General features: G+C 34.5%; 1 protein-coding gene across 9 annotated transcripts in view; it reads left to right on the top strand.

Moving 5' to 3' along the window:
- The window catches only part of LOC106884484 (activated Cdc42 kinase-like), a 244,007-nt gene that overhangs the window by 219,556 nt on the left and 8,639 nt on the right, over window positions 1-15,812 (top strand). For 8 of the 9 annotated variants that reach the window (XM_052972235.1, XM_052972233.1, XM_052972237.1 and 5 more), the window contains 3 exons: window positions 90-311; window positions 4,671-6,210; window positions 14,593-14,629. In XM_052972235.1, coding sequence (XP_052828195.1) covers window positions 90-311; window positions 4,671-6,210; window positions 14,593-14,629 — 1,799 coding nt within the window. The remainder of the gene's footprint in view (window positions 1-89; window positions 312-4,670; window positions 6,211-14,592; window positions 14,630-15,812) is intronic. The other variant, XM_052972239.1, reaches the window with a different exon arrangement.

Genomic DNA, 15,812 nt, shown 5'->3' on the forward strand with positions numbered 1-15,812 from the left:
ATATATATATATATATATATATATATATATATACATACATAAACTGCATAAAATGCATGTTTTTATTCATTTATTTTTGTATGTTTTAGACTTCACTTGATTTTGGTCCTTCTCTTATGGATGAAGTTATGAAGGCTCTTGAAGATAAAAAGGATGAAGATATTACACGTAGCTTGTCAACTTCAAAAGACACTTCCCCTGTCGTTGAAGAGACAAAGGTAGCACCTGTTGAAACTACGGCTGATGAAGAGGAAGAAAGCACAACACTCTCGCCCAAAGATACAAGTCCTCTTATTCCTCCTCATGTTCCTGTAAGTCAACTTTCTTCTAAGGAACTCCATTTCAGAAATTAGTTTCTGTTCTCTCTCTTATATCTTCAAGAATTAACATGATGCTTTTTAAAGGTTTAGGATAGCTGCAAAATAATGGCAAACTAACCCAATTTCATAATTATGGTAAAAGCTTGTCTCGTACTGAATCTTTTTTTATATAGGAAAGGGCTGTACACACATACACTCTCTCTCTTTCTTTCTCTCTCTGTCTCTCTCTCTCTCTCTCTCTCTCACACATGTGTTAAATTCTTAGATGTTAATCTGTAATGTAAATAAAGTTAAATTAGTGTGAATGAACATATTCTATGCAGGGAGGGTAAGCAACTAACTGGAAATAATTGCAGAGTGAGGAGTAATTTTAGTCAGTGATTAATTTAAACATTTTTCTGGCAACTGTAAGGGTTTTGGTCTTATTCTGAGCTCATAAGTGAACCATAACTTGTTGTAGTGATAGAATTACTAAGTAAATGAATAAGTTTGTATGTGTTGTGTTGTGTTGTAGGAATATAGGATTATTGAGGGATTGCTCAGAGACGCCAGCTGTTTTGTAAAACAGTAAAATTTGTGTTGCAACATTAAAAAAAGGCTAATGTAGTTATTTCTTAAAATGAGCGGGATCTAATTGAATGACTTCATTATTGTACAGGTATTTCTATCTGCCCTGGAACATTTAAAGGTAAAGTTGTACACAGGTGGATTTGAGCTGTAAATATTGAGGTAGCCAAGTTAATTCTTTGATACTCCAAAATATTGTTAGGGTAGTTGTATGGTGTTAAATGAAGGAGAAATTAATAATTTCCTTGTAGCAGACACTAATCTATTGCAGGTAGCTTTCTTTGCAGAAACCGTCTCCTGCAAGTCAACAAGCTTCAGTGTTACTATTGTTGTTATTGTAGTTAAACGATGGTACTTAATTAGTGCTAATTAGCTGCTAAAATCAGCTGTTGAGGATTGTCTTTGTTAGAGAGATACAACTGTATTTCTAGTGGCAGACCTTTTGTGCAGTTTTCTGGTATTTTCTATTGATTTAAACATTGTGTTCTCAGTAACAAGAATATTTGTAGTGAGTCAGATATAATCTTTTGAATTGTTCCCAGTTTGTAATTAATAGTTACTTTATAAATGTTGAAGGATGGGTGGTTGAAATCCCTGGGGTTGATGTTATTGACTAGTCCCCTCTCCTGGGGTTTCAAACTTTGTCCCTATAGTAGAAAGGATTATTCTTATCATTGTTATCGAGAGGGTGTGCTGGGAGAATTGGTAACATGTCAAAATGCTTAGCAGCATTCTTCGGACTCTTTATGTTCTGAGTTCAAATCCCACTGAGGTTAACTTTCTTTCATCTTTTCAAGGTCAATAAAATACAGCATCAGTCAAATATTGGGATTGATGTAATCACCTTGCCCCTCCACCTCAAATTGATTGCCTTGTGCTAAAATTAGAATCATCATCGTCATAATCGTGGTGGTGAGGTGGTAGAATCATTAGAACATCGGGCAACATGTTTTGGAATATTTCTTCCTCATTCTTTACAGTCTGAGTTCAGTTCCTGACGGGGGATTTTTATCCCTCTGGGATTGAATAATATCACTAATTGTCTTTCATCCTTTCAGGGTTGATAAGATAAATATACCAGTTGAGCAATGGGGGGTGGGGGATGGGGTCAATGTCATTGACTAGCTCTTCTCTCCAAAATTGCTGGTCTTGTACCAATGGTTGAAACTATTGTTGTTGTTATTGTGGTTACTACTAATAATTATGAGACCAGGTTGGAATTGTTGCTTCTCTAATAAATAATAAATAACTATGAATAAATTTAGCAACATTAACCAAAACTAGTCATGAAAATTTTCAATAACTGTGCCTGCAAATCTAACAGCCTTTAGTAATTTATATTTATTCTTATTCAAAAATCCTTTAGTTCATGTCAATATTTCATAAGATATCTAAAATATTCCTTACTGACTAATTTATCTTTCTAAAATTTACAAATGATTTGATTAAGTAAATGATATTATCATCATTTGATGCTTGCTACCCCAATATATATATATAGGGGTATATATACATACAGACAGCTTTAGGTAAACTGAGTATCTAAGTAAGTGATACACTGTGGAACATGAATGATGCAGAGATGAACTCACAGAGCAGCTGTTAACAATTTGGTTTTATACAACTTATTCTGTTATTTCTCATGTAAAGCGAGAGCAGCAACTGAGGCCAGAATAATTAATTCAAATAGGACAATGGTTCCCCATCTGTACAATGCACCAGGATGCTTCAGTTTAAGTTGGCATCTTGGTGCTGTCCATAAATAGTTTAAGCAACATTCATCGTCATTTGCGATTTAACTGTAAGGGGCAACATGGACAAAATTTAAGTGAGACTAAGAATTAAGCCAAACTAAGTATATAATGGCACATACTTGGAATAGGTCATCTGAATTTCTGAGATGGCAAATTATTGTTATTACCCATTACTATATCCAGATTAGTGTCATCATATCTTGGTTGTTGAAGCTGTTGAACCTTCTGGCTATTATGATGCACTGATAAATCTTGCTCTCTCTTCTTCACCGATTCCACCAGAAATATTATTGCATTCTTAAATATTTTGTTAAATGAATTGTTTAATGACTATGGTTAGAAATTAATTCAAGCAAAGGGATTTGGGAACGCAGCATTGAAATATTTTGTGCTTCTCTTTTGCAGGTGAGAGTGTGCTTTAGTCATTTGTTAAACCTTTTCTGATTTTGCTATTTTGTATCACTTTGATCCTTTCGCTGAAATGCAACATTAAAGTTCCTTTTTTTCCCCCCCTTTTAATAAAGCTCATATTTTGTTATTTAATTATATATTAGTTTGGATGTCATTCCATTGATACTATTTGATGTTAGAATGTAGTCAAAGAACTAAATGGCAATCTCCACTTGGAGAAGGTTGTCTTGTTTTCATTACATTTGGAAGAAGAAGTAACATTCATTTACATATTTAATCTACAAAAACAGTTTCTGAGATTTGGTGTTAGAAATTTCACCTTGAACATTATTATTATTTCAGAGGTGTAACTTGCCAGGCAAGTGATTTCATCTGAGACAGTTTGTTGGAACTAAATTGATTGCAGTGTGGAACACATATATTAACCATTCCAAAATAAACATGCTCTTAACTTCACCTGACCATTTATTGTTTGTTTTATTATCATCATCATCATCATCATCATCATCCAGGCAGCAAGCTGGCAGAAGCGTTAGCGCGTCGGACAAAATGCTTAGCAACATTTCTTTTGGCCCTTCATGGTTCTAAGTTCAAATGTCACTGACATTGACTTTGCCTTTCATCCTTTCGGAGTTGATAAAATAAGCACCAGTTGAGCACAGAGAGCGACATAACTGGCTTGCCCCTCCCCTCAAACTTGCTGGCAATGTGCCAAAATTAGAAATTATTATTATTATTATTATTATTATTATTATTATTATTTTACTGGTTTATATTATTGCCGATAATCATTCACTGCTTGCATAGAAATGAGACTTGGAGTTCTATGTCTCAAAGTTTTGGCAAATGCTAGCTTTTTGGCTTGGACAAAGATTAACACACCTCATTAATGGGTCAATCTTTCTAATCCACATTCTTTAATCTTCATTTTCCTTCACCTAATTGTTTTTTTTTTTTTTTACCTATTAATCTTCTTAAACATCTCAATTTTACCTTTTCTTTCTTTTGGCATAATTTCTTGTAAATTTCTTTTCTCCTCAGCATGTCTTCAATATCACTTCTGACCTTACAATTCCATTTCAGTTGTCTAAAACAATAGAATAGTTTTGGATTTCTTAAAAATTAAGATGACATAAAAAAAAAAATTGTAAAAAAGTAAAACCAGAGAATTGAAGTCTTACAATAAGGACAGTGCTTCACCATTGCCACTATGGTTGCACTAAAGAACCAAAAATTCTCTATGAACTCAATTGAAAATCACTTCTCTATTTGCAAAATCATTCCTACCAATTCCTTCACACAATTTTGCTGTGAATTGATAAGCAAATCTAGAAAAATTGATTTGTTTTAATTATTTAAATTTAATTTCTTTTATTAAAGAAAGCTTCTCTAATATTTTTCACATTTAAAAGTGGGGTAAAGATAAAAGGAAAATCAACATTTTTGAATGAGAAACCAATTGTCAATTTATATTGATGAGAATAATGGTTTGAATATCAATAGACTCTGGGTAATTATTGTGGGATTATTGTGGGCTGATAAAAACCCCAAAAGTAGTGCTAGTGTTGTGTAGTAAGCATGTGTGTGTACCTTAGTATCCTTGTGTTTTCTATTTCAGGAAACTCCCCCCCGGGAGCCTAAATCTGAAGGAAAGAAGCAAGCAAAAGTAAAACCTATGTCTGCTCATGATGAGAAAATGATTAATAATGCCATAGCTTTAGCAAATGAATTTGCGATGCAGTGCAATAAAATGAATATGGACGATGATCAACTGAGTCCAAAATCTGAAACCAGTTCAGACTCTCCAAAGCTCATCCAAAAATTGAAGATATCAATGAAGCGGAGTCCTAAACAGGAGCGCAAAAAGACATTTACCGAAGAGATTGCACTGAAAGCCGACCTTGATGAAGATCTTCCACCAGAGTCTCAAGAAGCTTACAATATACTTGTAATGAAAGGTGCAGGGAAAGAGAGCTCTCCCTCATCTCCAGCTGTAGAATCTCTCTCACAAGAACTAACTATTAATACTGAATTATCCCCAAACAAAGCAGAACCAGAATCCAGCTCATTTTCCTCTACTGCTACCCTTCCCACTGCTACAATTACAAGAAAAGACTCAGACATAAAGCCACTGAGCAAGTCCCGGGCAGCTATGTCTAAAATTGAGCCACCACCTATACCCAAACCACGTCCAGAACACAGAGTAGAACCTACCCCTCGCATCGAGTCAATTACAAAGCCAGAAATAACTAAACCGGAATTGCCTCCCAAACCAGATATTGTTCCACAGATAGACCAACCAAAAGAAGCGCCGCCTCTTCCTGAAACTCCTCCTAGGACTGATCATTTGTCAAGAAGTGAACCAAAATTTGACTACCCAAATAGAACTGACTCTTCCATCAGGTCAGAGTCTCAAAGTAAACCAGAGATTTTGCCCAAAACAGACCTACCGAAAATGGAAAGCAAAATTGAACATCCTCTGAAATCTGAGCACCCTTCCCGTATCCCCCACCCCAGCAAAATTCCCCCTCCAACTAAGATTGAGTATTCTTTTAGAAAAGAGTCTCCACCTAGATTAGAACGATCCGAATCTCAACAACGGTCAGAACCATTACCCAGAATGGATGTCCCTCCACCACCACCCCCTACTGCTATTCCTAAAGCAGAACCTGTCGTTGAGAGAGCACACAGTGTCGATAGAGAGAACGGACATCATACTTTGAGTCTTGACTCGTTTTCCTTTAGTAAAGAGTCTTCTCCAGCATCCAGTTCTGAGAGGTCTGTTGAGGATCGAGATATGGAGACAGAATCAAGAGATAAGCTAGGTGGAGGTTATGATAGGAGATCTGATAGCCACTCAGAGAGATTTGGCATTTCATCACCTAAGATGAGTTTCGATGAAGAATTCGCAGAACCTTCACCTCGAGAAATTATGAGTAAGCTAGCTCGAGAGAGCCGAATTCGGCGTTCAATGGATCACCAACGAGCTATGTCCACTGAGAGTATGGATCACTCTCATATCCGGAATTTAAGGGAACCACAAGGAATTCCAACTAAAGTTGTTCCAACTGCAAATGGTGAAGATGAAGAAGTTGATACAAATCCTTTACGAATGCTGCGTGGCGGTGCCATTCCTATTCGAGGAGGGCGTGGACAAGGTATGAAACCCCCATCTCTTCCGTTGCCTAGGTTACAGTTTACTAGTCCAACTGTTGTTGTTACTTGTACTGCTACCTCTACTACTACTTCTACAACAACAATTTCTCAGCATGCAGCCATCAGTTTGTCTCGGGGCTACAAAAGTGACATCATTGATTCAATGCCTCCTCATCTTGTACCACGACGCACGCCTGTGGTACCGCCCCGCACCTACAGCAGTTCTAGTGAAAGCATGCCTGCCCTAGATAAATGTTTCCCGCCACAGTTGCCACCGCGTAAGCCGTTGAGGCCAGACGAGCTGCTCAACGCCAAGCCACGGGCCAGGAAGTACCCCCTATTGCGCCATAGCGACTCTTCTTACTCCAGAGTTTCCACTTCTGTATCCATCCACTCTTCTGCCTCTTGCTCTGCTGCAACCACTGTGATGACCACTACTTCCACTACCACTACCACCGCCACCGCCACCACTACCTCTCCAGCCAAACCCCGGCCCCTCTTTATTAACTGTTTGCATGATATTCCTTCTCTCCCACCAGCTCCACCACCCCCAATAGACTTTGATGAGAACGATGCTGATGATGATGACGACGATGACAATGTGTTTGTTCCTTGCCAAACAGACTACTGCCCCATGCCGACAACAGCCCCACCTCCTCCCCCTCCTCCCCCATCGCCACATCCATTTCCAGCGTCACCAGCATTGTCGTCATCAGCTTCACCAACACCACCAACCTCCTTATCTCCTCCCATTTCAACCCATACCCTAGTCCCACCCCTTCATGACTCTTCTTCTAGAGAAGCGTCTAGCATGATTTCAGGACAGTCTGGGTGTTCCACTTTCCCACGTAGGAGGTACCGTTTACAAGTGGTACAGTATAATTTAGAACAGTTGGGATTCTATAACCATCAAGACCCATTTTGGTGTAAAACTGGGAATGTTTCGAGGTGGAAATACTCTGATAATGAAAGTTCCGAAGATCTCTCCCCAATGTCTGCCAACTACAAGACCTCCGACAGTGTCAGCTATGAAGATCTGCTCGAATTTGCTTTAGATAGGTAAACAACAAGAGAATCTTTGGCTTTGGAAGATTTTTTTTCTTTTAATCAGTTTCTTACTTCTTCCAGTCTTTGCTAATTGTTAATGATTCTTTTAAAAACAACAACAAAAAAAGCACAAGTTATAATTATTTTGCTATGTTTGTTAGGGAAAAGTATTAAAAAGTTCTTTGGTTTTCACATCCTTATGTTTCAATTTAAGAACAAGGTTTATATTAAAACAAGTTTATTTAACGTTTCCATCACTTTGGAGATCTTTAAAGCTTTTGGGTTCAGTGATTTTTAACAGAGAAACTGAATGTAGAATTTCAAATTGTTTGCACACACACACACACTACACACTAGTTAAGTTTGTGTATGTATGTATATATATGTGTGTGCACACACATTAGTTAACTAATATATGTATAGATAAGTGTATGTGTATATATATGAGTAAATGTAAGGATAAGCAAGTTAGACGGGTCAATATACAAATTAATATATTTAATAGAAAAAATTTATATTTGCTTAGATACAAAAATGTCCGATCTTACACAGAATAGAAATGATATCAAGAATTAAAGAAAAGTGTTACAAATCCAATTTAACTCAGCCCCTTTAATTCTTGATATCATTTCTATTCTGTGTAAGATCGGACCTTTTCGTATCTAAGCAAATATACATTTTTTTCTATTAAATGCATTTAATGGTTTTTGTATATCAACTTGCCTGTCCCTCCTACATTTACTCCTCTACCCACTCATGTTTAAATATCTTGAGCATTACTAAGTGTATTCTATACGGAGAATATTCAATTCTCATCTATGAACTATTTTTATAGGTAAATATACGTGCGTGTGTGTGTGTGTGTGTGACTAAGAAAAACTTAGTTAACTTTATGTAGCTTTGTATTTCCTTGATATGGAACTAATTACATACACACAGTTATCTATATTTTAAGTAAATGCGGACAATTATCTGTTGGTTAATTAGCACACATGCACATTTAAATCATTTATGTCAGAAAACACCCAACTGGTGTGGTAGGATTTCATCAGTATTTTCAGGAACAATTCTTGGAATATAAATAGTTTCTTTAATTTGTTTCCATTACTATGGAACCTTTCTTGTTAATCACTTCCATGATTCAATGTAAAATGAAATATTTTTAACAAAAAAATTAATTTCAATTTGCAATAGAATAATTGAGAAACAAAAATTTGAAAAAAAAAAGACCCCAAATATTGTTCTAATTCCTAGTTCAACATTGCATTTCATTTTTCTTCCTTTTTCGATTCTTCAGGTAGAAACTGAAATTGGTTCCTGAATTGATTTCAGTCATCATTAATATTATTTTTATTATTAACTATTTTATTTTGTTAATTTAAACTAAGAAAATGTCTGAACTAGTTTCTCTCTGTTTTTATTAAGTTTTGAGGAACTGTTATTAGGTATTCTGCAGTTAGTATTAATAGTTTTTATAGATTCATTATTGGATATTGTATATTCTTTTGTCTCTTGTTATGTCGGTTGTTGATAGAATATTTAGATTCGTCTAGATGTTGTTGGTTTTTGAATTTCCTAATGAAACTTTTAAATGTCAAATTAGAATTATCAATTTAGTTTGAAATAAGAATATTTGAACGTTTACTCCCATTGTGTTTTGGTGGCAGATTTAAGGTGATTTAGCTCCCCTATGTATTTTTGTTGTGCCCCACATTTACGATCGTCTCAGATGGTTTTCTTGTTGTAATCAGAGTTGTGGATAGTATAATTTGATTGTTAAATTTCACATTGTTGCACTTCCTGGCTTAAACACTTCTGCAATATAATAATATGCATAGTTAGTGCACATTGCCTGGTTAGGAATGCAGGTTTACTAGCGTATATGGTACGTGGTGGTATGGACACCACAACTAGAAACAGTTATAAATTGTATAGCATCTATTAACTATTACAAAATGGTGTGTGTATGTGTGTGTGTGTCGTTGCTTTAGAGTTCACTTTTCCATGCTTGGATTGGGCAGACAAAATTTGTTGAAGCAGCATTTCTACAGCTGGATGCGCTTCCTATCATCAACCGTCACCTCTTTCCAGGCAGCTTCCTATTTCCCTTTGGCTGGACACATTTAATAGAAGACTAGACAATGAAGGACATTGCTTGTTTGACATTGTGATACTCATTTACAACTACCATGCAATGTTAACACAAGGAGTTTCACACAAAACACACACACTCTGTACACATTTGTGTGTGTGTGTATGTGTATATCTGTGTGTGCACGCGCGCACACGCACAAACACTCACTCTACAAGAGAGTGACATACTTTTTATAGAGATATTGTAGAATATTGTAAGCACACAGAGTTTAGGACTTCCACTGTTCACCGTTATATTAGAAGCACATAACATAGTTTGATCTCTGTTGAATATAGAATATCTAACTCTGCAATATGTATTGATTGTTGATCACACCATATTGTTAATATTTATTAACTGGTTATTTTGTATCACCAAGTTTTAGGAAGCTATCCTTCGTCAACTTTGTATTGAGGAAATATTGTACTTCCATTCATTTGAAGTCTTTGAATTCTCTGGATTGGAATGGCACCATAATAGATATAAATAACAGCTCTTGAAGACCCTTATTAAACTGATCCATCGTCCTGGTGGTGGTAGTAATGGCGGTTACAGCAATGCAGGATGGTGGCTGGTGGCAGCTTCGGCGCAATACACCCTACAATATATTGTTTTGGCATTTCTTCTTCACCTCTTCATTCACAACACCAATTTGCATGCATTCTAGTGCACACCTACACACCTTGCACACATTCTCTTTGTTGTTCTTTGTGTCTGCATGATTCTGGTTTTTGCATGAATTTTTGTTTTTCTCTTTTTAAACTTCAGTTTTTTTTTCATTTGATGAAAAGAAGAGTTTTTTGTTGTTTTCTCTGTTGTTGTTGTTGTTGTTGTTGTTTGTGGTATTGAACCGTCTTGTACTGATTGTCTTGGTTGTTCTTGTTTTGGTCAATTCTTCTTTCTCAAATCTAAAATTTTTCTTCAGCATGATGTTGTCAAGCCATGTCCTGCTGCATTTTATTTGCTTTGAGGTTAGTTGGCTTTCATAAATGTGTGTTTGGTTTGGAATGATATTGGTAAGTTTCTTGGATGCCAGCAGAATTTCTGTGAATACTTTAGATTTAGTTCCTTGTTTTTTACTGTGAGATCTGGAATTTTTCTTTTCTGTGATAAATACTTTATTAAAAAAAAATCTACATACAAAAACAAAACCTTTGCTGTTGTTGACTGAATTTTGAAAAAAAATCTACAGGAATAGCTTTTACTTGATTTCCCTCTGATTCCATTAAACCATGGAAATATTAAAGTGCAATTCGACTATGTGAAACTATTGACTCACAGTATTTGGGGGTGGGGGTATCAGAATTTTTTTTATTTTATAGGATTCATTAGAAAATTACTAAACCTAGAGGTTTTCCTTTCTGATTGGAAACCTCTACATTGCAGTTACATCGAGTTTTTAGGAAGAGGTAGAAAAATTACATAAATTCTTCCTTTTTATGAGCTGACTTAAGAATGGACAATAATTCACTTTACGTATGTGCATGTGGGTGTTTGTATGTGTGTGTGTGTATACTCACACACACACAGACGATGTGTGTGTATATTGGTTGGAGCATGGTATTTACTGTGTACGTTAATGTGATGATATCTCTTCATTCCTGGCTGACTGGAGCATGTTTTCCTTTGTCTTATGTCTTGATGGTTTCTACATCCTTTGTTGCTTGTGGAAGTAGTTGGAGCATGTGTCTTCAGCAGTTTTTTTAAAGTTGTTTTTTCTCTTTCATTTCTGATATCAATCTCCCATTTGTAAGTTAAGGGTGAGTTTTAAATATTTTTTCTGTTATTTTCCACCCCGTGGCATTCTCATATATTCTATGTATGATTTTAGTATATTTGTGGTGTCTGGAACATGTTATTAATAATACCATTTTTGTCTTCCATCATTTTACAGGAACTATTTCTGTTCAGAGCATCACCATTTGATGGAACCATCTCCATGGTTACCAGCTAAATGGGTAATGGTCTGAAAAGTATATATATATATATATTTTTTTTTTCCATGATTAAAATTAATAAATATCAATTAATAAAGTTATGCTAAATTACTGTCATTTCCCAATGTCAAACAGATGTAATGTTTCAGGTAAAAGCAGCTGCAAAGAATTTCCTTAAATGTTTTTCTTGTTCTGAAAATCTGATTAAGTGTTCTGTCTAGATCTGTGTAAATAAGTTCTGAGGTTTACTTGAGTGGAAAGTAATATTTGTTTAGGGCTGTCTTTAAACAATAATTTCAAATTGATTCTGATTAATATTAACAAATGAATAGAAATCCAGATTAGTTTGTTTTTACAATTCATATTAGACATAATTTTACAGCTTCAGAGATTCAATAGCCATTTTCCTATTCTAAGTAGCTCCAAAGAAATTTGTTTGTTTTGGCTGCTGTCATTTGAATATCTTATATACTTTGAAAACATAAACGTATACAGTAATGGTGGTCATTATTTGGATAATGTCAAATGTTCTTCTATCTTGGGGACTCTTTCTAATTTTAAAATAATTTTGTGATATTACTATTTTAATTAATAAGTTCCAAGTAAGTGGTAAACAAAAATATTTAAAATTGTATCAATAGTATCACTGTTGTGATGCATCAATTGTTAGAATTGGAAATAATTTTCTCTACAACCCATTGATACCTGCTTTTGAATAGTTTTAATTTGAGGAACCTGAAACGATGAAATTACAAACTTATTCCTATGTAAAAAAAAAAAATTATTAAGTCTCTTTGACATTTTCAAGAATCATTTCTAATTCTTGCTTCCTAATTTGAGATTTTCCATCCAGTGTTTGTCTACAGAATCACTATCAGTGGGAAATGGTTTGTTTTTATTTCTTTGGATCAGGTTGGTTACCATTTCTATGCTAATGGCTAGTTCTGGGATAACCAGTTTGTTGTTAGGGTACCCCACAATATATATCTAAATTTTACATGCTTGTATAGTTATTGAGTTCAATTCCCAACCATGTGCTTTTGAGTTCAGTCCCAATGTATGCTACCTTAGGCAAGTGTCTTACTATTATAGTCCTTGGTCAACGAAATCTTTGAATAGATTTGCTAAACAAAACCCAAAAGCAAGCCATTGCAAGCCTATGTGTGCACGCGCATTTGCATCCACAAAATCACCTTTATGAAATTTTGTTGTCTGTTCTCTTGTCAACAAATCATCTCACTTCACCCCTTTGAAGTTGCATGGGATACAATATCTCTCATTTGAAAAACCAAGTAAACATTAATGACAGGAAAGGCATCTGGCTACAAAACAAGGTCTCAGTAACTTACTCATCTAACCCATGCAAGCATAGAAAAAACAAATCTGAAAAGAACACACTTGACTCGTCCCAATCACTTTGGTATCTTAAGATTTTAATGCAAAGATCATCTCAGATGAAATGTATTGGATCTTATTCAGTCTTTTGCCAAGTCAAATTACTATTTAACCCTAGGCCAAGCCTGATAAAGCAAATCTATGATCAGAGTTGTCCCACTTAGGCATATACTGTCTTTGTATTTTATGTCTTAATTCTTTTTTTTTTTTAAAGAAATGGTGAGGTATAATTTGCAATAACTTTGGCTGCTATTTCTAGATGTCTTCTAACTACATACAGGTTCTGTAGGGATATAAATTCATTGTATTATATACACGAGTCTTTTTTTATAGTGAAAGTCATTATGAATTGGTGTCTACAAAAAACTCTCTGTATTTAGTTGTATGTATGCGATTTATGTGAGTGCTATTAAATATTATGGTATGAATATAATTTGTAAAATTTCCAAATTTGTGTGAAAGTAAGGAAAATACAAAACAGAAAAGTCTATAACAGTTACAAAAATAGTGTTTGTTTCCATTTGTCATTTACATAGGTTGGAAGATGTAAATTTTGGCCTAACTTTAATATTCTCAAATATCTTTTGTTGGGTCTTTCAATGTTTTTCTAAAATATCTGAGGTTCATGATTATTGGTTTTTGGTTAATTATGATGAAAGGAATATGTAAGTGTTGCCGAGAAAGAAAATTAGGGAATCGAGGTTGGGATAATAATGGTATTGATAAATTAGAATAAGAACAGACAGAAAGTTATTGCTAGATTTAATGAGCTGTAATAATACTGCATTGTTATTAATTAATAAGAGTTAATTAAGAATATAAGAAAATGATTAGAGAAAGATTAAAGTATTACTGAAATATAAACAGGTTTGTATAAGTGAAATAAGGTCTTATTCTTGAATTTGATAATTTCTAAAGACCTCCATGTTTGTTTTAAGGTTTTGTTTTTATTGATATATTTAACATATTTTGATTTTTTTTGCCAATGAATTCCCTTTATGGAATTCTGTGCCCTTCTTCCTCTCTATATTTTGGTTATTACCATTCTGTTCCATTTGGTAGTTTTGGAAGAACCTGTCTTACCTCTGCTAGTCAATGAAATGAGGAAAAAAAAATAATCTGGTTAAAAACAAACAAAAAGATGCAACTAAATCCCTTCTTGTATTAATTAAAGTTAATTAGTTTTGTTTCTGGCTGTGGTAAGTATGTTTTCTAATTAGTATTGTGTGATTCCAAACAACATGGGGGTAGAAGCACTGTCCCCCCTTGGCCTCAGTAGTTGTAAGCAGGCACTGTTTTATCAGATTGACTTCTTGTGTTGTTTATTGACTTCATCTGTATTTTTTATTCTTTGAATTGTTTCCATGATTGGAGAGGAAGATGCTGTGGAAGTTTTGAGGCAAATAATTCGATGGAGGATGGGGGGTGAGGGTGGGGAGGACCAAAAAGCACGATACCATTGATTCCATATGAGCACTGCTGACACTATATCTCAAGAATTTTGGTCTGGGATTCTATTTTTTTGCCAAAGTACTTTTAAGCATCAAGCATCATACCCCAGTCTCAGAATGTTTCTCTAAAATTATAAAATGGAATCAGTTCGCTTCCAATGACTGAATTATTTAACCAATAAAACTGACCATAATGTGGTACTGAGGGAGATTACAGTTATAATTTGTTTTTATGTGATGGGTTAAAAGACAAGTGAAGGAACCAATGTTTGTTTTGAAGACATCACTAGTAAATCTCTGAGTGTTTCTGGTGCTTGGGAATCTGAAGGTGTGAATTGTATCTACCGCATCTTCCTCCCTAACAACTGATGAAAGCATGTTGTGTTGTGGGTCACCTACCAATCTAGATGTTAATTACAGGCAAACTCCTCTTCCACCGCAACAAGATTAGCCCCTGGTAAGACACCAATAATCTATCTTGCTATTTTTATTTATTTCTTTGCCACACTTTTATTATTTGGTGCATGGTCAGTCTTCTTGTTATTCTGACACAAGATTGGGGTGTGTTGGCAATAATAGAAAGGCCATAAGAAGTAGAGGGTGTCACAGTACTTTAGTTGATTGTCTTCAACCTGTTGCTGTGCTACTGTTGCTCTGCATGCCCACATGTAAATATATTTATATATGTAGTCACATGTATATATATGTATGCATATACACACATGTGTATACATATATACATACACACATTATAGTTTGGTGCTATTGACTCCTGTTTCCATTTTGTTTAGAAACCTACCTCTCATGTTGTTTGCAGTCATGTCATTACTCCCCAATATGCTTATTTGTAGTCAACACACACTGCTAGTTGGAACCAACAATTATATTTTACAAGGCTTTTATGTTTTGTATTTAAAAAAAAAAAACTTTTACCAGAAAGAAACTGATTCACTTTTTTTGGTTGATAATTATCAGCTTTCTTTTGAAAATTTCATTTATTTCCAAATATAGTTTGTCTTGTTTTAGTAATTGGTTTGTTGATATGGAGGAAAAAAACCGACAGAAAAAAAAACAAAAACACCCAAATTAAAACTGGTTTGTGCTTAAAGGATCTCTGTTTTATTTTGGAATATTGTCACAGACTTTTATAAAGAATATTTATAAAAAAAATAACTAATAAAAAAAAAAAAACCTCAGAAAATCAAAAACATTTATTCCTTCAACAACAAACATAACAGTATTTCCTCCAATATAGTTTAACTCTATAAAATAAAGGGTTAAGTTGATTTTAACTGGTGCTGACAAATTCTATGACATTTATTAGAGATTAATATTTCAAAAGAAGCAGAATGAATATTGCTAATTCCCGTTTGGTAATTATTACCTATAAGTAAATTTTTGAGATAGGTTTTGATTTAAATATTTAGGAAATGTATATAGTTTTTATTTTTTTAATAGATTTAGCTTTGAAAATTGACTCTTTGATACTTTGCCTTTCATCCTTTTGGAGTTGATAAGAGCCAGTCAAGTACTGGAGTTGATGAATTGATTTATTCTCCTTAAATTGCAGGCCTTGTGCCAGAATTTGAAACCATTAATATCATCCTACCAAGGTCAGCTTTGCCCTTCATCCTTTTGCG

This window comes from Octopus bimaculoides, chromosome 12, assembly GCF_001194135.2.
Source record: "Octopus bimaculoides isolate UCB-OBI-ISO-001 chromosome 12, ASM119413v2, whole genome shotgun sequence".
Lineage (NCBI taxonomy): Eukaryota > Metazoa > Mollusca > Cephalopoda > Octopoda > Octopodidae > Octopus > Octopus bimaculoides.